The 22,770-nt window shown below is 40.1% G+C and overlaps 1 protein-coding gene across 2 annotated transcripts in view; it reads left to right on the forward strand.

Annotated features, from left to right (window-relative positions):
• The window catches only part of DDX42 (DEAD-box helicase 42), a 38,170-nt gene extending 15,441 nt beyond the window's left edge, over window positions 1-22,729 (forward strand). The window contains exons 4-18 of one of the 2 annotated variants that reach the window (XM_077780427.1): window positions 4,472-4,533; window positions 5,893-5,929; window positions 6,743-6,892; window positions 9,861-9,965; window positions 11,751-11,870; window positions 12,718-12,894; window positions 13,627-13,755; window positions 14,341-14,440; window positions 15,073-15,120; window positions 15,628-15,725; window positions 16,362-16,638; window positions 17,548-17,774; window positions 19,194-19,304; window positions 20,439-20,540; window positions 21,143-22,729. In XM_077780427.1, coding sequence (XP_077636553.1) covers window positions 4,472-4,533; window positions 5,893-5,929; window positions 6,743-6,892; window positions 9,861-9,965; window positions 11,751-11,870; window positions 12,718-12,894; window positions 13,627-13,755; window positions 14,341-14,440; window positions 15,073-15,120; window positions 15,628-15,725; window positions 16,362-16,638; window positions 17,548-17,774; window positions 19,194-19,304; window positions 20,439-20,540; window positions 21,143-21,832 — 2,433 coding nt within the window. In that variant the 3' untranslated portion in view covers window positions 21,833-22,729. Of the gene's footprint in view, window positions 1-4,471; window positions 4,534-5,892; window positions 5,930-6,742; window positions 6,893-9,860; window positions 9,966-11,750; window positions 11,871-12,717; window positions 12,895-13,626; window positions 13,756-14,340; window positions 14,441-15,072; window positions 15,121-15,627; window positions 15,726-16,361; window positions 16,639-17,547; window positions 17,775-19,193; window positions 19,305-20,438; window positions 20,541-21,142 lie in introns of those variants that run through there. The other variant, XM_077780428.1, reaches the window with a different exon arrangement.
• Window positions 22,730-22,770: the final 41 nt, after the last annotated feature.

The raw sequence follows: 22,770 nt of genomic DNA on the forward strand, positions 1-22,770 counted from the left end.
TTATTAAGTACATATTTATGTAAGGCAGTTAAACTTTTTTTTTTAAACTTTTTTTNACTTTTAATGTTTACTTCTTATTATCAGTATCAGCATCTATGACCTCCCTGTAGAAACTGAAACTTGTAACTACTTCCTTCTTAAAACTCTTCTCACTAGGCTTCTGTGATTTTGCATTTTGTCCTTTTTCTCCCACCTCTCTGACTTTTGTATTTGTTTACTTTTTATTATGAAAAATTTCAAACACATATAAAAGAATAACGTGCCTTTCACCCTGCTTTATCAGTGAACAACTTTTCGCCAATCTTGTGTTATCTAATCCCCTCTTTTAGATTATTTTAAAGTAAATCTCAGATGTACCATTTCATCCATTTGTACTTCTGCATCTCTGTAACACTTAAAAAACATAACTACCATATCATCGTACCAAAAAATATATCATCACCTATCTGACTGTTACTGTTATGATCCTCTTCCAGTTTCTCAAATATTATTCCTACAGTTCTCTATATAGATTTGCTATTTTCACTCTTTACACATTCCTGATGACCTCATCTAGTTCTAAAACTTAACGTCTGTGTGAAGAATTCATGTCTTTAGTTCCAGTTTCTCTTTGGTTTCAGCTCTGCTTTTCTAAAACATATTGGCCATTTTTACATGGTGTCCCCCTGGCATCTTTTCTTCCTCAACCAGATCTTTGTCTTACATATTCCTGTTAATGCCAGACAATCAAACTTGTTGATGACTTACTTCATTTAATCCTCAAAATAATGGGGATTGGCAGAAAAAATACATGGAAATGTTTTTTAACTAGTAAGATTATAAACTGAACCCTTGGGACAAGATCTCTTGCCCCAAATCCCATTGGTGCTGCATGGTAGAGCTGGGACCCTATTTTTTCTTGCTCAGTAGTCCTGAGAGCCCAGCTCTTTCCAGTAAACCATGCTACCTTTCCCCTCATTTGGCAAGTTCTGTTAATCTTTGTAGTATGTTTTGCATCTAATCCTTTCTGCTTCTACTCTAATGAGCCTGCTTTACACTTTGATTACCTCTTGCCTAGTCTACATTTTCTCCGTCTTAGGCTGTCTGTTTTCCCGTTTATGTGGTACACAGAAACAGAGTAATTAGACTAAAGCATGTTGTTGACGGTGTTATTCCTCTTAAAAACTGTCACTTTGCTGCTTATGAAATAAAGTCCTTCCAGGTTTCTCAGTTACTCGTAACCTAAGTCGTCGGCCAGATCTTGTTTCTAAGAAAGGAGGGAGGAGGGCATCCAATATAGATATTTTTGTTTGGCCCACATACTGCTTTTTAAACATGTGGGCCAGAATTTTTAAGATCAGGAGATTTCGTCTAAAAGTTCAGACTCTTGGGACACCTGGGTGGCTCAGTCAGTTAAGCGTCTGACCTCGGCTCGGGTCATGATCTCACGGTTCATGGGTTTAAGCCCTGTGTCGGGCTCTGTGCTGACAGCTAGCCCAGGGCCTGGAGCCTGCTTCGGATTCTGTACCTCCCTCTTTCTCTGACCCTGCCCTCCCTGCTCACGATCTCTCTCTCTCTCTCTCTCTCTCTCAGAAATACATAAAAACAGGGNGACCCTCCCCTGCTCATGCTGTCTCTCTCTCTCTCCTAAAAATAAATAAAACATTTAAAAAAAAAAAAAAAAAGAAATACATAAAAACATTTTAAAAAATTAATAAAAGTTCAGACTCTTGAGAAGTGGACACTGTGGCAGTACTAAGCCTGCATTCTTGCATGGCAAAAATAGGCTGGTGCTGAGCAAATCATTGCCTGCTCTAGATAGGGCTTTTTCTAGTTCACCTTAGTCTATCAGTCTGTTTTATCTTCTTGACTTTGAGGCTGTCACTTAAAACCATTTATCATCACACTTGTGTTGTAGTTTTCTTATAGTGGAGAAATATTTTTCTGAGCTTAGGCCTCTTATCAAATACCAGAAAATAAAAGACTCAGGGCCATGTGATACATGAAAAATTACAGCTTGCTGCTTTAGAATATTCCTGATTGTTAAAGTGAAAGCAAAACATGTCTGTATCTAGAGAAACAACTTTTCGTATCCTGGTTTACTTCCTACCAGTTGTCAGATTGGTACCCATCACTCAGTTTCCCATCTTTGATTTAGAATAACTCCCAGTTACTTGCCTCTTAAAGAGTATGCACTTTTTGGAATCAGTTCCAAATCCCACATTCTTTCTGCTGTGTCATTCTGTATCCGAGTTCTTGTAGCACTGTATTTCCGCCATAACACCAAAACTATTCAGAACTTTCATGTGCTTTGTAACATGATTCTCTCTGCAAGTGAAGGCAATAAATGTTTTGTCATTTTGGGGTGTCTTCCATGTTTTTCTCCCCCACCTTCTTGAGATAATGGACATTTCCCAGAGGGCTCTTTCTTGTTATATCTTGCAATTGCTAGTATTGAATGAGAAAAATCAAGAAATCATTTCTTGATTTTTCTCAGTTTAAATTCAGATTTAATTTTTAGTAGTGCAAGTTGGTGTAACTCTTTTTGAGTGGAAGTATCCAAGAATGGCCCAGTTTCTCCTGCTTGGCATTCATTTCAAGTAGTTGAAGCTGTAGGAGGATAAATCTTTTTGATATGGTATCATTCTTTTGGGTGTTTTTTGGTATAGTATCAGAAGGGGTTTTGGTGATTTTAGGACAGAGAGATTGGATATTGTCATCTTGCAGAGAGTGTTGTTGCTACAGTATTGCATTAATCTTTTCTGGAAAGTGTAAGCTTTTCTAGTATTTGATCTCAAGATGATTTATTTTTTGCCAATGTTTCACAAAAAAGATTTATGTGGGCTTAAAAAAAATATGTGCTTTGTTTGTGGCCCTTTCCTTATGTTACATTGAGTATTTTGTATGTGTCTCAGTTCCTTGAAAAGTAGATTTGTTTGTATGTAGTATTTTATTTTCGAACAACTCCTCTTTATTAGGAACATTTGATTAGATAGAACACTTGACCATGCTAGGTTATAGTTAATGACAGTTTTTTAAATCAAGAAACAACAGTGCAGGATGTGTGTAACCTTAGGGAAAATTACTTAATTCTTCTGACCTTGATTTTCATATGTACAATACAGAGAGTTAGAGCAGTGATTATCAATTTGCTGTATATAGGAATTACCTGTGAAATATGTAAAGTACATGCATTTAACTTCATCTCCAAGGATTCTGGTTTGGTAGGTTCAGAGCAGTGTTTTCCCAACCGCAGGACTTGGCATTTGGGGTGTGATAATTTGTTGTGGGGGCTGTCCTGTATATTGTAGGATGTTTATCAGCATCTGTGGCCTCTGTCCACGAGATCTGGTAACACCCCCTCCTGCTCCCCACTTCCCCCCACAGAAGCAACCAGAAATGTCTCCAGACATTGCCAAATGTCCACCAAGGGCAGTATCACCCCAGGTTGAGAACAGTCTTTCCAAAGTCACATCCAGAAATTTGCAGGTTGTTTTTTTTTTTTTTTAATTTTTTATTTATTTCTAGGAGAGAGAGAGAGAGACCGCGTGAGCAGGGGAGGGTCAGAGAGAGAGGGAGTCACAGACTGAAACAGGCTCTAGGCTCTGAGCTGGCAGTCAGCACAGAGCCCGACGCGGGGCTCGAACCCACGAACCGCGAGATCATGACCTAAGCGAAAGTCGGACGCTTAACCGACTAAGCCACCCAGGCGCCCCTGATGTAAAAGGTCTTAAGCTATACTTTTAGAAAAGCTAATTTGCCTGAATTTAAGGCCTTTTAACAGCCACAATTCATTTTTTATTTTTTTATCTTTTTAATGTTTTTTTATTTCTGAGAGAGAGACAGCGTGAGCTGGGGAGGGTCAGAGAGAGAGGGAGATACAGAATCCGAAACAGTCTCCAGGTTCTGAGCTAGCTGTCAGCACAGAGCCCGACGTGGGGCTCAAATCCAGGAACCGCGAGATCATGACCTGAGCCGAAGTTGGACGCTTAACTGACTGAGGTACTCAGGTGCCCCCATTTTTGTAAACCGTAACCAATCAAGTATTTTTTTCTAATTTTCCCATGTATGTAATGCAATCCATGTATAGCCAAGGTTTTAGAAAATTTAGGTATTTCTCTTTGAAAAAATACTTATTGGGGCACCTGGATGGCTTAGTTGGTTAAGTGTCTGACTCTTGATTTCGGCTCAGGTCAAGCTCTCACAGTTTGTGAGTTCAGGCTCCATGTCAGGCTCTGCACTAACAGCACGGAGCCTGGTTGGGATTTTCTCTCTCTCTCTCTCTGCCCCTGCCCTGCTTTCTCCCTCTCTTTCAAAATAAATAAACATTTTAAAAAATGTCAAAAGTGCCATTTGATTGCATCAGGATATAATTGTCAAAATAGCCCAAAACTGTGATGGCATTTGTTCAGATCTAAAAATTCTTTATAAAATAATCTCCCTTGTAATGTTTTCAGTGGATATGATTCCATACAACTTTTTGTTTCATTAGGATCAGGCAGCTAGAGACATGAAGAGGCTTGAAGAAAAAGACAAGGAAAGAAAAAACGTAAAGTAAGTTGTTTTCTTCTCCCTCACAAAGGTTACGTGAAAAATGCTAATGTATTGCAAAGCTTATTCCTCCAGAGTTTATAGAGAAAAATTAAAACACACAATTGTCTTGACTTGAAGTTACTCCTATATCTTGAATATTATTTCCGTAGGTAATAGAGATCACAAAAGTCTTGCATTTGCAATAATAAGCATTCTTTTTGTAGAATAGTATCTGGTGTTTAATTTTAAATAGTTTTTTAGTAGATACAAGAGTGAATTACAGTAGGAGTTAAGAGAGTATAATTACTAAAGTTTGGGCCCATTGTTCTGAGTTTTGTCCCATAATTAATATAAAATAGGTTAATGCATATATGATTGACTATGAGGTGTGATAGTGATTATTGTCATAAAAAGGTATGTTAATAAATGACATAACTTGGTTTACTTAAAGAGTGATATCCTGCTTTAGCAACTAATCAGAACTTGAAATACCTGATTTTCTGGGAAGGAGAATTCTCCTCTTTCCCTTGCTGAATACACTCCTCCTAAGGCTTTTGCTACCAGGCACAGGTAGTCGTGGTTGGATTTCCCGGACTGCCTCAAGCCCTCCCCAAGGTTCCTGTGCCATATGGAGGTTCAGCCCTCTCTTTGGTGCTTACTGTGTGTTGGACCCTCTTCCGGCTGCCCTGCACTGGTGATGTTGCTTGCCTTGAGAACAGCAAGTGCTCTAGATTACGCAGAAGGTCTGATTAGAAAGACATGGTTGTGGGAACTTAGCAACCGTACTTTCTGTAGCTCCTGACAGGCGCTGCAAGTGGTGATGGCCCCCTTCTCCATGGGAACTGTTAAGGAGTTTTAGTACCAAAGTTACAAAAGAATTGAGATAGTTTTTCTCTGTCCCCAAGGATTTTGGCTAAATCCAGCACTCCAGAGCTAGAAACTCTGGGGAACATTAAAACTGTGACATTTTTTTTAGTGTCTACCAAATAGAGAAGGTTTTGTTTTTGTTTCTGTTTTGTTTTTTAATAAAATGCAGTTTGCTTTTTAAAATGCATTTCACAACTGCATTGTGTTTGTCGTATAGGGTTGACAAGGCCAGGATCCTTGGGTATCTATCTTCAAAAGTTTTACTCCTTATCTTCATTAGAAATTGATGTTTCTAGGGGTACCATATCATCCCATCCAAACTGCAGCTTCTAGAGTGAAGCCACACATGTATGATGGATGGATAGTTTACAGTGTGCTTATTGCTGCTTTGTTATTGTTAGTGTTGAGTGTTCCTGTGCTACTGTATGGAATTCAACACTGATCTGCTATAAGTGTGGAGCTGGGTATGTGGAACATTTGCAGGGAAGTTTGTTTCTCCGCTTGTTTTTCCAGGGGTATTCGAGATGACATTGAAGAGGAAGATGACCAAGTGAGTTCCTATGCAGTATTTCTATCTTTTATTTTTACCCCACAAAGTCTATCCTGGGGACAAGCTAGAGCTTGCCTTCACTAAAATGGCCATTCGTTGCTTCTTTTCTACATGTATGACTAGTTGGTAATAGAAAAATTCACATGGCTTTCCCCCATGTTGAAGATGGAATTTTTGATCAACTAGGACATCAAAAACAAATCATGAGCTTTATTCAGCTTGATTTTTTTTTTCAAAATTAATGTTTATACTGCTAAATCAAGAAGTAATGGGATCTACTGATGGCCTCTAGCAACATCTAACCACTACCTCTTTCTAAGGGTCTGTTTGTGATTCTTGTATTTCAAGATGGAACATTAATTTACTGTCCTTTAGTATTTTTTTCCTCAATGTTCAGTTGTGGGATGGTGAGAAGGGAACCAGAGTGAGCACTAGCCCTTTCCAGGTTTGCGACCCTTCTAATCAGTGTCAGCTTCCAAACTTGGAGTGGCAAATCCACAGCATGTGTTCCACAGCTCTGGGCAGGTTAGGTAGACACCCCAACCCTGGAAGCCTGTGGGACAGACAGATTTGTAAAGCTTCTTGTTAAATGAGTTAAATCATTGTGTAGTACTGACTGTCGCATTCATTTTTTCTGATTGTCCCTGTGAATACTGCTATTGTTAAAGGAATCATTGCTAGTAAAAAAGTCTTGCCTTATTTGGTAGGTATTTAAACTGTGCAGTCATCTGGTACACTGTGTGCACCAATTACAGGAGCAGAAATGTTCTTTGTTGTATTTGGATATGATTATGTTGTTGTGCTTTCCTGCAGGAAGCTTATTTTCGGTACATGGCAGAGAATCCAACTGCTGGTGTGGTTCAGGAGGAAGAAGAAGATAATCTGGAATATGATAGTGATGGAAATCCAATTGCACCTTCCAAAAAAATCATTGATCCTCTTCCTCCCATTGATCATTCAGAGGTATGGTGTTTCTTGCTGAATTTGATTCTCATTTCAAAAGCTGATAATTCTCTTTAGCTTTAATGTTAGGTTTTTGCAATATCTTAGTAATCCTGATTCATACTCCTTATGTCATGAAAATATTTGTTCTTCGGGATCTTCTCATGTCTGCTCTGTGGTTGAGTCCAAAAGTGACTGAATGGTTGAGGCTTTGTAGTCTCTGCTGTTTTTAAAAGTACAGCTGAATCATTTGCTCCCATTCGATTTTAGGCTAAGAATTTTTTTCAGGCAATTATACTTGTTTTCCAGACCATCGTCTACCTTTCAAAATGGGCCCTTGAATCCACTTATGTTTTCTAATTACTGTAAGTCTTGTTTCTCTCAGATCTGGGGCAGGTGAAAAGCTGTGTCTTCAAAGTGGAACTAGGAATTCTAGCATCCTTAGGTCAGGAAAAAAGAATGAGGATTCTGGTATATCCACTTGAAAAAAATTGGTATTTCATTCAGGTTAAATATCAGACTAGACCTTGCATGCCTTAGGGTCTAGGTCTAGGACACTGGTTCTCACAGTGTGGTCCAGGGACTCCTAGAAGGATCTGTTCAGGGAGTCCACAAAGTCCAAAGAATTTTCAGGAGTGCCTGAGTGGCTCACTTAAGCTCAACTCTTGATATCAGCTCAGGTCGTGAGATCAAGCCCCACGTCGGACTCCTCAAGCTGATCATGGAGCCTGCTTGGGATTCTCTCTCTCTGTGCTTCTGCCCTGCTCTTTCTCAAAATAAATAAACATTATTTTAAAAAAAAGTGAACACTTACCAACTCTTAGTATACTATCAAAGAGTAAAAATCCACAATAATTTGAAAAGATTAGTACTCTCTTCCCTTTCCAATTACGTGTTTGTGAGGCCAGATTTTCCTCATAGGCTTCAATCAAAGCAATATGCTGCGATGATCTCAATAGAGTAAGAACCAATTTCTTTTAAGTAGGTAGAGCATCTGACTCTTGATCTCTGGGTTGTGAATTTGAGCCCCATATTGGGTGTAGAGATTAAGATCACTTAAATAAAACCTTAAAAAAGAGAGATTTGTAACAATGCAAAACAAGGCTATGACTTTTTAAAAATTAAAGCTTTTATGTTAAAATATAATGAGGGTATTCTCAAATGAATACATCTTAAAAGACATTTCTCAGTATTAGTTTTAATATGGTAAATATCAGTGCATGAAACCCACACAAGCAAAAGCTCTTTGTGTTTTTGAGGGCGCCTGAGACGAAAAAGTTTGAGAACGACTGGTCTAGGCTAGAGTATGGATTCAATTTTTGAAATATTTCCTTTTGCACAGATGCTACCAAATAATGCCTTGGTATTTTACATGTGGCAGATGAAACTAAGTATGTGAGACTGATATGGGAGGAAGCATCTATGACAAAGGATGACAGTCCACTAAGGAAGACTAGATAAGCACTTGAAATAATCATCTCATAAGATGTTTGAGATCCTTGATGAAGCTCTCAAACCTCACCGTCATGCTGGGGTGGCCCACTGTTGTTCTCATGTAGTGTGGGCAGCCTGCTCGGAGAGACAGGCAGTACGGAAAGAATAACCTTTCTGCCTATAAGTAGCTTTCTTCACATTCATGTCATGTATTTGTTTGTACATTTATTACTCTATTCATTTCATACCCGTATACAAAAAATTACATATTTGGTTTTTTATTTATTTTTATATTTTTAAATGTTTTATTTATTTCTGAGAGAGAGAGAGGCAGCGTGCACATGGGAGGGTCAGAGAGAGAGGGAGATAACAGAATCTGAAGCAAGCTCCAGGCTCTGAGCTAGCTATCAGCACAGAGCCTGATGCGGGGCTCGAACCCATAAACCGTGAGATCATGACCTGAGCCAAAGCTGGATGCTTAACCGACTAAGCCACCCATGCCCCCCAAAAAATTACATATTTGTATGTAAAATTTGTGAACAAGAGTTCTTGCCCTCATGAAGCTTCCATTCTGATAAAGAGAACTGAAGAACATCCTGTTACAGCTCAGTACAGCATTGTGAGGAGCATTCCAAAAGATTCTATTAATATGTTGGTAATACCATGCAAAGACAAACTTTAGGCTGCATCCAGAATTAATATTTTATTGTAGGTCTATTATGTGATTAAAGAGAATCAGGTAGCCAAATTCGTAAGTGGTGATAATGCCTTTTTTTTAAATTATTTTTTTAATTATTTTTGAGAGAAACAGTGTCAGTGGAGGAGGGGCAGAGAGAGAGAGAGAGAGAGAGAGAGACACAGAATCCGAAGCAGGCTCTAAGCTTTGAGCAGCTGTTAGCACGGAGCCCAGTGTGGGGCTTGAACCCACCAACCATGAGACATTGACCTGAGCCGAAGTCAGTCGCTTAACCAAGCCACCCAGGCACCCCTGATATGCCTATTTTTATAGTCCCAGTACAACAAGTTAATGAAAAGAGTGTCAGGAATGACTTCTTCTCTCTTTGGAATAGGAAATGCTTAGCCATACAATTTTTAAAAGTTATATAGAGTTTCATGTTTTTAAAAGAGTAGAACTCCCTCTGAAGGCAGAGCTCTCCTCAAAGGACATATTAGTAATGTTTTTAAATGCTAGAGCTATGAGAACAGCTTATTCCAAAACATATATTTAAATGTAATAGGCTGTAATGTCCTTAAAATATTTGTCTTCTGAGGCCTTTGGCATTGTAGATTCCTTAGTCTGCATCAGGGTTGTTCTGATCTGAGGTATCCTTTAAGAGTGTCTTTAGGAAGTACATTGGTGTTTATATTGAAAATGAATATAGGAAAAGATACTATACATTTGGGATGTGTGTCATGAATAAGAATTCTTTTGTCCTCACTAGTTGGTTAAGGTTTTAGTTGTGTAATATGTGTAAAAGGTTATTTTTGCATTAAAATAAAACTTACAGGATTGACTCTTGAATTCTAGACTAACTTTGAATAATTGGACCTGCAGATTGACTATCCACCATTTGAAAAAAATTTTTACAACGAGCATGAAGAGATAACCAACCTTACCCCTCAGCAGCTAATAGATCTCCGTCATAAGCTCAATCTTCGGGTAAGTCAACCATGAAGGCAGATATTCTTATATCAATTAGTTTGGGGTTAGTATTATTGCTTACTCAAACTAAAATAACCTTTTCTAATGGTCCTTGGACTATCTTTGAGAGAGGCTCCTGTGTCTTGATTTTACTGTTTTAATCTTCCACCTATTTTAGGATAGAATTGTTATATCTTAAATGCAACACGCACGAGTATGTATTCAGTTTTGTATGTTGTGTTGGAATAGTAAGTCATTGTGACCTTAAAATCAGTAAGTAATTCTGCAGTGAGTACAGTGTGCTAGGAACTATGTTGGGTGGACTGGAAATGAAGGCTAAGAGTCTTATCTTCAGGAAGAGGCAACAAGATTAATAGATGCAAACAATATGTGGGGTCCTAGGATTTTTAAAATTAAGGTCTACTCAAATTATATGTAGCATATGTTTAAATAAATTAGAAGAAGAAATTAACACCTTAAAATATGCACTGATTTAAGAGTAATAGTTTTAAGATGTCTGCCAAAGAGCTTTGGCTTGCATGTTGACCACATTATTTAGGCACTGCTACATGTTAGTTCAGTGAAATACTGAGATAATTCAGTAATGTCTACTCTGGTGCCGACAGCTTTCTGGCCTGTATCTGCCTTAGCAGTTTCTATGCGATGTTTGAACTTCTGTTTTCCCAGAGAGGATGTATGCATATGCACGCATTAATCTATTTTCCAAGGCTAACCTCCCCTGCCCCTGCAAAAAAAAAAAAAAACACCTTTTAAGTGAAATCCTGATTAGACATAGCAGTATTAGAAGCATTGCAAGGCAAAAAGGAGATTATAAACCCCATTCTTCATCTGGGTAGTTTGAACAGTGTGCCTCAGTGGCTGTGGACCATCATTTACTAGGACACTAACTCTTTAGGCGGAACTAAAACTGAAGACAGTAGATTGTATCCAGTGTGTACAGACAAGTCCTACGTGGAGCTCATAGGCACTTTTCGTTTTTTAATTTTTTTCTACCATCTGGTTAGTAGTTAATGCAGAATGACAATAAAAAGTATTCATGTCTTTTCCCCGTTCGTTGAGCAATATTTTTTATTTCTTATAATTAAGCTTGATTTAAGAGCTTTCTAGGGTCTTAATGATTTTTTAAATTTTTTTCAAATATCTTTTCTAGTTTATCTGTTGTTTTTTTTCCTTCCAAGATTTTATTTAAATTCAAGTTAGTTAACCTATAGTGTCAAATTGGTTTCGGGAGTAGAATATAGTGATTCATCACTTATATATAACACCCATTGCTCATCCCAACAAGTGCCCTCCTTAATGCACACCACCCATTTAGTCCATCCTCCACACCCCCCACCTTCTCTCCAGCAGCCCTCAGTTTGTTCTCTATAGAGAAGAATCTCTTATGGTTTGTCTCCCTTCTCTGTTTATCTTTTCCTTCCTCCCCCTATTTTCATCTGTTTTATTTCTTAAATTCCACCTATGAGTGTTTATCTTTCTCTGACTTATTTCGCTTAGCATAATACACTTTAGCTCCATCCATGTCATTGCAAATAGGCACTTAATCATTTTAAATCATATGAAAATTATTTTGGGAATATTTAACATGGAGTTTTTATGTGAGGTTTTAGATCCATTATTATTTGAGTTCTACCTTTTCAGTGTATGTGTTTGACCACAGACTTGTATTTTCCCTTTATACTCAAGCTAAGTACAAGACAAGATACAGGTAAACACTGTTGAGCTTCCAATGCTGCTTATTTTGAAGTATGAGTCATTCCTGGGAGTTGTCTCTATCTCTAGGTCTCTGGTGCTGCACCTCCTAGACCAGGAAGTAGTTTTGCTCATTTTGGGTTTGATGAACAACTTATGCACCAGATTCGTAAATCTGAGTACACACAACCGACTCCAATACAGTGCCAGGTAAGTAAAACATAATGAAAGAAAAACAAAGTAGAATGATATCCAGTGACCATACTTATTTTACAAACAAGACAAAGCAGTAAACCAGCATTTGGTCCAGAATTAGATTGATGTGGAAAGGTGTCTAAATATTTCTTCTTTGGCTCAGTCTTTTGCTTTAATTAAGGGGGGAAAAAGGAACGTACATGAAATCCAAGAGTATTTTTGAAATCTTTAAAAATTAAAGAGCAGAAGTGAATTATTTACCATCCTATGATCTTGCTAAAAGGTCTGGGAAATACTCTTTTGTATCTGATAATCATCTTGAAAATAACGACCTGAAGAAAACCATTCATTGGGCCTAAACGATAAAAGATTTGTGTGTAGACAAATATAGCACTGTCAGTGACTAGGATTCCTTTGTCTTTGACTTGAAAATTCTCACTTCTGTAACTAGAAGTAATAACTTGTTTTCCATTCATATATGGAATTTATTCATTCCTGTACTGAATATGAGAATTTTCTGTATGTGGATGAGTAAGTTAGTACCTTCTCATGGGGAAATTTTAATTTTAGCAACCCACTTACAGTGTAAGTTGCAAGTTTTCATTTCTGTATCTCAAGCAAAATATAGTCATTCATATTTTGTAAGTGGTGGCTGATCCACATGAGAAGAATGATAATATTATTTCCTATAAATCAGGAGGTTTATGGAAATGCTGGTATTCCTTGTTAATTTATAGACAGTGTGCATAACCCATCAGGTTATTTTTGTTCCCTTGGAAAGGAATGTCCTTGATTTCCCCAGGATTTCCTTCAGTACATCTTCAAAATTTTTGAGTTTAGAGTGACTATATTTTTTCTCTAGGGTGTGCCTGTGGCATTAAGTGGTAGAGACATGATTGGTATTGCCAAAACAGGCAGCGGAAAAACTGCGGCCTTTATCTGGCCCATGTTGATTCATATAATGGACCAGAAGGAACTGGAACCAGGTGATGGACCAATTGCAGTGATTGTGTGTCCTACTAGGGAGCTTTGCCAGCAGGTATGTACTTGGTGTAGAATGCCCCCTTGTATATGTGAACTCATGTGAGACTAGCCGGTCAATTGGGTAGAATTAACTGGGAAACTTTTCGTTATTTTATTTTTTATTTACTCATTTTAAAAATATGTTTATTTAGAGTAAGGGAGAGGCAGAGACAGAAGGGGCAGAGGCTCCAGAGCAGCCTGTACTATCTGTACTATCAGCCTGATAGCTGACGTGGGGCTTGCCTGACACGGGGCTTGAACTCACGAACTGTGAGATCATGACGTGAGCCAAAGTCAGACACCTAACCGACTGAGCCACCCAGGTGCCTCAGGGAACTTTCTTAAAAAATGTGGTGAAATGAACATAAAATTTTATAATTTTAATCATTTTTTAAAGTGTGTAGTTCAGTGCCAGTAAGTACAGTCATGTTGTGCTACCAGGAAATTTTTGGGAAGTATTGTTATGTATCTTCTATGTAATGAAATACATTTCCCTAAAAATCACTGTTTTAAGAGAAAAAAACACATGGAAATTGTTCTTGTTTTCTTCCTGGGTTTTCATTTTGTTTGGGTAGAACGGTAATGACAAGGTCAGGAACAAAAGTAAAAGAAATGAATAATCCAGATTATAGATAACCTGTTTGGATGTATGTGTTAATGGTTCATTTATCAGAACTCACTTTTGAGTAGTAACAGGTATTTGTCAGTCTCATGGTTTGTTTATGTCGTTACGTCAACAACTTTGCAGATCCATGCAGAATGTAAGCGGTTTGGGAAAGCGTATAATCTTCGATCAGTGGCCGTGTATGGAGGAGGGAGCATGTGGGAGCAGGCCAAGGCCCTTCAGGAAGGGGCAGAGATTGTTGTGTGTACCCCAGTAAGTATGTCTTGGATTTAAGTGGCTCCTCAGCCACTCCTGGTATGGAAAAGGGTTAGTTATTGAATGGCATGCCCCCTAAAATGTGGTATAGCAGGGTCGAGAATACTCTGATAGATCACAGCTTGTGGCTTTGGTATAATTTTGATTGGCTAACTAGATTAACAATCCATTAAGATTAATAGGTATAAATTCTCCTCTGTTTTAAATCGTTTTTGTTTTGTTTTTAATGCTCTCTTAGAAAATGGATCCGTGGTTCCTGAGAGCATCAAGAAGCAGAAAGATACCTGGAATACAGTCAGAATTGCCTAGAAGAGTATAGTCTAAGCAATAAAACCCACCAATAAGGTTTTAAACTAGGTCATTTTAAAATACCTAAGAAAATAGTTCTGGCCATTTTACCACAATTAGGTTTTTAGTTTTTCTGTTCTTTTATGCTCTGTAGTGCATGAAGTCCAAGGCTCTCAGACCCAGTGTCTTACAGTCTACAACTGGATTATTAGCACTTTTGCCAGGAACACAATTATAGAAAGTTCTTGTAAATGCCTTTAATTATACTTACTATTTATTTTCTGGATATTATAGGGTCGACTGATTGATCATGTGAAGAAGAAAGCTACCAATCTTCAAAGGGTCTCTTACCTTGTGTTTGATGAAGCAGATCGCATGTTTGACATGGGATTTGGTATGGCTTTAATACCAGTTTCTTCTTGATACTCGCTTTTTCCTGGTCTTTCTAGGCTTAACATTTTTTTTTTCTATGAAAGAAGCTAAAAATATTCCTAAGTCTCATGATACTCGCTTTTTCCTGGTCTTTCTAGGCTTGACATCTTTTTTTTTCAACAGATGAAAGCTAAAAATATTCCTAAGCCATTAAATATTTTTAGGCGTTCTCTCAGGAGGTATACATTAGGCTTGACTGGGTTACAGACATTTGGACGTGCCTTTGTATACAGGGGGAATATTTTCTCTGTACTTTATTCATATGCATTTAGTTGTAGAGGTTGAGGTGGGTGTTCTTAGCTAGGTGGATGTTACATCATTGAAGGCCCTTTGCTTTCCTGTCCTCCCTGACTTAGCCAGCTATGTCAAATTCTAAATAACCCACCTTTACTGATTGGAACACTGCTGGGTCCAGCCCAGCTGGGTGGAGGGAGAGTGTTTCTGGGTTTCATACTGAATGATAGCTCTAGGAGTTTCAGATTTTCCTTAATAGTTTTAACTTCTCATATGAAGATTTTTACTAAAATGACTTTTTCCTAGGCATCCCAAACTGCAGTACAGACTTCTAATGTTGTTTTATTGTTCTACTTCCAGAGTACCAGGTGCGATCCATAGCAAGTCATGTCCGTCCGGACAGACAGAGTATGTATGAAGCAGTTTTTTTTTTTTTTGTATTCAGAATAAACACCTGTGTATTTTATAAGCACTCACAATATGGTAGCAAAAATGATCTCGTGTGTCCTGGTGAGAACCATAGAGGAGGAGATAAAAATAGTCTTTCTGAACATGACAGAACTTCAGAGATCATCAGATGTAACTCACTTGTTTGTGCAGATAATAACCCAAGGCTGAGGATTAAGTGACTTGTCCCAGGTTACATAGTGTTACCAGCATGTAGAGACAAAGCACAGTGCAGGTCTGCTGATTTGAAGTCCAGAGCCTTTTTGAACCATGCTGACAGTCTGTCATCACTGAAAACGTATAAAAATGGAAAAAGGAAAGTGTTTTTTCCATAGTGAATCAGTTTTGAAACTAAAGTTCAGGTGGTTTATTTTATAAGCTGAATAATTCTGAATGTTAATTCTGAATGTTAATGGTTATTCAAAAAAGAAGTCCTACTGTTTCTGTAACAGAATTTACTTTTTATAGCTCTCTTATTCAGTGCAACTTTTCGGAAAAAGATTGAAAAACTGGCCAGAGACATCCTAATCGACCCTATTCGTGTGGTGCAGGGAGACATTGGAGAGGTAATCCTAATAAGCAGGACCAGATGGGACCCCAGTGGGTTATTTCTCCAATTATGGAGCAAACAGAATTAAGTTCTCACTATAAAGAGGAGAAACATGTTACTATGCAGTTACAGATTAGGCAGCACGATTCAGGTTTGCTTTTAAAAACAGAAGGTAGTAGGAGGATAGAGGAGACAACTAAATTGTCAGAATAGGGATAATTAAGCTGGGTGATGGGTACATGGGAGGTGATTATGTTCATTTCTTTTTTTTTTAATGTTTAAAATTTACCATAATAAAAAGTAAAAAACGAAAAAGCAAAAAACTTCTGGCAGGGAGGGAAGACAACNAGTGAATGGGAAGGACAGAAAAGGAGCTTAATTGATGAGGGAGAATCTGAATAGGCCTTTAAAGATGTCTTGCAAAGTACTTGGCCTTTCGAGTTAGGTATATGTACCGAAAAGGGGAGATGGAGAAAACAGCGATTTGAGAAGGAATGTAAGTTTTGAGCTGCACTTGACTTGCTGAAGGAAGGCCGGAGGAGAAGAGGGGACTGTTCAGGGTTCTTCTGGATGCAGGTGGAAAGTGTCGTTTGGTCCTTGTTCGGGTGCCCCTCAGCACAAATGTCACAGTCATCTGTTTCCTCTTTTTCAGGCAAATGAAGATGTGACACAGATTGTGGAGATTCTCCACTCTGGGCCTAGTAAATGGAACTGGCTTACCCGGCGCCTGGTGGAATTTACCTCTTCAGGAAGTGTCCTCCTGTTTGTTACTAAAAAAGCCAATGCTGAAGAGCTAGCCAATAACCTTAAGCAGGAGGGTCATAATCTTGGGCTGCTTCATGGGGACATGGATCAGAGTGAAAGAAACAAAGTCATTTCAGACTTTAAGAAAAAGGACATCCCCGTCCTGGTGGCCACAGATGTTGCAGGTAGAGTATGACTTCCTCCAGTGACCTTACGTTTCTATGCTGTAAGGGTGCTCTGTCTTGCTGTGTAAGACCTACAGTACCGAACAGGCTAAGGGAAGGCATTCTGCTGGCCTGGCTGGCCACACCAGATGGAGCAAGCGGTTCAGAGCATAGGGATTGCCATCTGGAGCTCTGGGTACCACTTTTCACTTAGTGTTTCTCTGAAAAAAAAGAATCCCTGTAGTTGGAAGAAACTCGGGGAAAAAATTGTTGAGCCAGTTATATCATAGGCTGTGCCTCTGTTGTATGTCTGAATGTAGTAGCTGTCTTACGTTAACTGGGCATACTTCAGTCAATATTGAAACATTTTTGAAGTATGGTTCTTAGCTTGCATTGTGTTCTCAGTTTTTTGTGTTTGTTTTTCAATTTTTAATACTTATTTTAAATAGAGAGGGAGACAATCTGAAGCAGGCTCCAAGCTGTCAGCACAGAGCCCGATGCGGGGCTCAAACTCAAAAACCGTGAGATCATGACCTGAACTGAAGTCAGACACTCAACCGAGCCACCAGAGGCGCCCCATGTTCTCGGTTTTAATAGCTGCCCTTAAAAAACTCATGTTTTCTCCCCAAAAGGAGATAATTTCTCAGCTTCAAGGCAATTTGATGCTGGCTTTATTTTATATACTCTTTGTGTAAGAGAGGCCATGGCAGAAGGCATCTCTCCCTTAGGCTAGACTAGCTTAGCATCATAGAATTAACAATACCAGGATTTGCTCTTGAAGGGTAACTTTAATTAAATGCTTGATTATTAGCTCACCAAAGCATGCACCTTGCCCAGATTAGAGGAATGTGGGTTCATAAAGAGCTAGCATTTTGGATTACTTTGTTTTGACTCATGCCGAAGAATAAAAGAATTTGGTTTTTATTTCAGCCCGTGGTCTGGACATTCCTTCAATTAAGACTGTCATTAACTATGACGTGGCACGAGACATTGATACTCACACTCACAGGATTGGCCGCACAGGTCGAGCGGGTGAGAAAGGCGTGGCCTATACCTTGCTGACCCCCAAGGACAGCAATTTTGCTGGTGACCTTGTCCGGAACTTGGAAGGAGCCAATCAACATGTTTCCAAGGAACTCCTGGATCTAGCAATGCAGGTAAGGGGCTAGGTATGCTTCATATTGCCCCAGGTTGTAAAAAAGGGGAATAAAAACTCAACAAGCTTGAGAAAATAACCGAAAACAGGACAGGACAGGAAAGTTGGGGCCATGGGTGGGGACAGTGCTTATGAGGTACAGATCAGCGTCTAAAATTCGTCTGATCTGTCTGCTATTGTCTTACAGCAAGCAGCCTCTGTTTGTAAAGCTATTCCTTTGTGCTAAAATCTGTCCCTCTGAAATTTCTACCTGCTTGCCTCATAGCATACTTGTACGTTTAATCTCAAAGATGACTGCTATTCTCCTTTCCACCCTTCCCTCAGTCTTTCCTTGGGGCGGGGGGAGGGGTGGCTAAAAATACGTGACATCTTACGAAAATGATGCATTTAACTATTTTTCATAGACTTAAGTCTCAGACCTTTCACCACCTCGATTACCGATCCAAACCTGGGCATTCTGTTGAATTAAATCTTAAATCATCTTAATATGTCATCCCCATATTACAGATGGGTTCAGTATAAACATTCAGGTAATAAAGACTGTGTTTTTCAGATTCATAAGGCAACTTACAGTGTGGTACTGCTGCCCGTGCTCGGGGTTCTGGGAGTAAGGACCTGCATTGCAGGAAGGAGAATAGTGTTTCCTTCTCTTTCCTGGCTACAGAGAGCCAATTGTAAACTACATTTTCAAACAGGATAGATTTTGTCTTTTTCCTGCATCCCCTTTTCTGCCTCATGTTTCCTGTGCTCTCAGACTGTGTGATTAGCTTCCCTGGTTAGTGCCTTTCTGAAGCCAGCCCTACCTCTTAAGTACTTCGCTTAGATTATAACATGTGATTGTCAGATAAAGGGCTAACCTCTCCCATTCATGTCTGCAGTCTGAAGACGATGGGAATAAATCTGATTAGTAGTGTTCTACTAGTGATAAGTTAAAGGAACACTCTGGGTTATGGATAAATATAACTTTCAGTTATGTGGCTTACCAGTCCTGGACGTCTGCCCCTGGAGCCAGTTCTGATGAACCTCACTTTACTTAACCTTTTTCCTTCACTTCTGAACCCACCAGTTCTTAAAAGCTCCAAATTTGTGTAGTCCAGTGGTATGTATAAAGATTGAGAAATAGAAAATCAGTTCGTTTTTCTCTAGGAAATTAGAAGAGGCCAAAGTAAGTGTTCTGCACCTGAGGCTTATCTAATCACTTCCCTTCCTGGAAGCCCTGAAAAACAGCAGTAACGGAAGTCTTAGATAAGGTGCTAAGACTCCTGACAAATTTGGTGGACTAAGCTAAACTGTTCCTAAAACATTGGCTAAAGATGAAGCAGTAAGTTCCCCCCTCCCCCTAATTTCCTGTTTGATGTTGTCTTCTTTCTCTGGCCACCTCTTCCTCCCTTGGCTTAACCTTGAATTGTGTTCAACACAGAATGCCTGGTTTCGGAAATCCCGCTTTAAAGGAGGCAAAGGCAAAAAGCTGAACATTGGTGGAGGTGGCCTAGGCTACAGGGAGCGGCCTGGCCTAGGCTCAGAGAACACGGTGAGTCCAGACTATAGTAGTGCCCTTAGGGCTAGTCCTGAGTCTTGGAAGAGGTTACAACTACTCTCATCTACCTGAGACTCCCTCCATGAGTTCAGAATCCTGTCTAGAAGAGAATGTTGTGACTTTCTATTGAAGAAGCACCATGTGTAGGTGGGGATTAGACATGCTCAGGAAATCGTCTAGATTAGCATTGGTTTGCAAATTGTGGTCCCTGGCAGCAGTAACTGCAAATTCGTGCACTATGCCCAGCCTGCTGAGTTAGAAACTCCTCTGGGAGGTGGGGCCCAGCAGTCTGTTTTTACAAGCCCTCCAGCACTGGCCTAGAGCCTACTGCTACAGATGTAGAGTCACTCTGTAAACTCTAGCCCTATCTTGTAACTAAACTCAGGAATGCTTTCTACATTTGGTGGGAAATAGCATCAGAGTGAGGTGAGAGCTAGCTTTCCTCACAAACAGGTAACAAAAGTGTCCCCTTACTGGCTTTCTTAACTTTGATTCCTAAACTGAAGTAGAAAGCTGCCAGTCTGTTTCTGGAGCATTATAGTTAACTTGGTGTCTTTGATAAAGAGTCCCCTCCTATGTCTCAGTAACCATGACGCACAGGACACATGCTGCAATAGCTAACACTGAGCACTTAACATACGTGACTGCCTGCAGCGGCTGGCCCTGGCATGTATTAAGTCAATCTTCACAGCCACCCAGTGATAGCAAGTATGGACAATAAAACTGAGGTACCTGAAGTTATACTCCACTAAGTGCTGAAGCTGAGACTCAGGCTTATTTTAAGAATGGATTCAGAGCCTGAGCTTGGCATATGCCATATAGACTGCCTTGTGGCCTCTTTATCTTTAGCATAAAGCTCTACAGAACTACATAAATATCAGGTTTGTGTGTAAATACCACATGATCAGCTTTCAGCATTATCTGACTTCATTTCTAATATATTAAGGCTAATTCCCCCAAAACAGAATCAATGGGTTAAAAGGCATAAGTAAAACACTTTAAAAAGATTATTACTGTACCTTCCCTCATAAGATAGAAATAAAAATATCCTGTTCCCATTGCAGTGCCCACTTCCGTTTCCAGTATATTGAGGCCCATTCTGTCCTCACGGGTGTGCTTATTTTTTAGGACCGAGGAAACAACAACAACGTGATGAGCAATTATGAGGCCTACAAGCCCTCCACAGGAGCCATGGGAGATCGGCTGACAGCCATGAAAGCAGCTTTCCAGGTCTGGATTTAAGCATATGAACTAGCTTTCACCAGTTAACTCTTGGGCTGTGATGATGGGCCTAGTCTTTCTGAGATGGTAACCTGGGCTTATACGCTTGATGCTGGATTTAGGGCCTTCTCACGGTTTTCAGTTTTGAGTATAAACTTAGCCGTAGCTTACCTGCAGATGGAGGTGTAGAAGGTAGGAAATCTCCTCCTGCTGGCCATTGACTTCGGTCATCCCAGAGCCCAGGATTGTTGTGCTGCAGGGCTGGCACTCCCTCCCTGCCTCCACTGCCTAGAGTGTGCCCACCTCTAAGGCTGTTGTAATCTGAATTCTGAACCCGTCTTCGGTACTTACTCCTCCAGTTAGCTGACTAACCAGCTGAGCCTTACTTTGTACATTTTATCTGCCCTCAGAGTGATGGAGTGATGTTTCAGTTCAGCCCCTAGGTTTACTCTTTCTCATTAGTAAGAGGAACAGAGATACCACAGTTGTGGGGCCATCAGAATGCTCAGAGTGCCAGGGTAGCACAGAATTTGTGTACGTTCTCATTGCCAAGTTTACCTGCCCAATTTTCTGGAACCCAGTGTCTTACCTACTCCTGTTGTCTCTTTTAGTCACAGTACAAGAGTCACTTTGTTGCTGCCAGCTTAAGCAACCAGAAGGCGGGAAGCTCTGCTGCTGGCGCAAGTGGATGGACTAGTGCAGGGAGCTTGAATTCTGTTCCAACTAATTCAGCCCAGCAGGGCCATAACAGTCCAGACAGCCCCATTGCCAGCGCCACCAAGGGCATCCCAGGCTTTGGCAACACCGGGAGCCTCAGCGGCGCTCCAGTGACCTACCCTTCTGCTGGAACCCAGGGAGTCAACAACACAGCTTCAGGGAGTAACAGCCGAGAAGGGCCTCCTGGAGGCAACGGGAAGAGAGAGCGATATACTGAAAACCGTGGCGGCAGCCGCCACAGTCACGGAGAGAGTGGCAATCGGCATGGTGATAGCCCACGTCACGGAGAAGGTGGTCGCCATGGAGACGGATACCGCTACCCAGAGAGTGGCAGCCGTCATGCTGATGGTCACCGCCACGGAGAGAACAGGCACGGAGGAGGTGGAGGCCGACATGGAGAGGGCCGAGGTGCAAACGATGGTCGGAATGGTGAAAGCAGGAAGGAAGGTTGTAATCGTGAGAGCAAGGTGGACCCCAAAGTGGACATCAAGGTGGACAAGATGGACAGCAAGACAGACAAGACAGCTGACGGTTTCGCTGTCCCTGAGCCACCCAAGCGCAAGAAAAGTCGATGGGACAGTTAGAGGGTATGTGCTCAAGCGTGAAATCAATTGTCTTTAATTTTATTTTTAGAAAGATTTTTGGTAACTAGGTGTCTCAGGGCTGGGTTGGGGCCCACGGTGTAAGGGCCCCCTGCCCTTAGTGGATAGCTGGAGCTTGGAGACATTACTCCTTCATCTGGATCAGTTTTCAGATGTCTTCGTAGGAAGCTGCTTTGGTCCGTGGAAGCAGTGAGAGCTGGGAACTTCCTTATGGGCTCTGGGTGAGTTATCAAGGTCAGTTGGGGATACCTTCGAGGAAGGGGCCTTGTAGGGCACAAAACTCACTCTAGGTTTATATTATATGTAGCTTATATTTTTTACTAAACTGTCACCTTATAAACATCTACAGATAAAATTCCTTTTCTTAGTTGTTTGGCCAGGCAGTCCCTTTTAGGAGTTGGCTTTCTGTACACCAACCCACTGAAGTATTTGTGAGAGATTTGAGGAAGCATTTCGGTGCTTCTAGACTTCGCAGGGAAGGGAGATGCCTAATTCTAAGTGGGAGTCCATGGTCAGGTTCCCCAGCCAGGTTTGTATCCAGTCCTGAGACAGGAAGCAGCGGCGGTGACACCCAGAACCTCTGCCCTTGAGGAGGAAAAGATGCTCCTGGAAACCAGATTGCTCCAGGTCTGAAGTATTGCTAAATTTAAACAAAAACTCTGACAGCTTTTAAAGTGTCTTCTATTTCATTGTATTTTTTTTTTTAACTTGCCACAATGGTAGAAAAATCTTTTGCTGAAATGATTTTGATGATTTTTGTTCTATCTTGTTTATAAAAGGAAAAGAAATATACATCCTTCGAATTTTGTGACTTTGTGAAGGTTTCTTTAAGATGTGCATTCCTCTCTGCTTGCTCTAGTAAATGTTTTACTACTGGGACCTGTGGATTGTTTGTCATTTGTACTTCACAGTGAGTACAT

The sequence above is a fragment of the Crocuta crocuta genome, unplaced genomic scaffold (assembly GCF_008692635.1).
Source record: "Crocuta crocuta isolate KB4526 unplaced genomic scaffold, BGI_CrCroc_1.0 scaffold288, whole genome shotgun sequence".
NCBI lineage: Eukaryota > Metazoa > Chordata > Mammalia > Carnivora > Hyaenidae > Crocuta > Crocuta crocuta.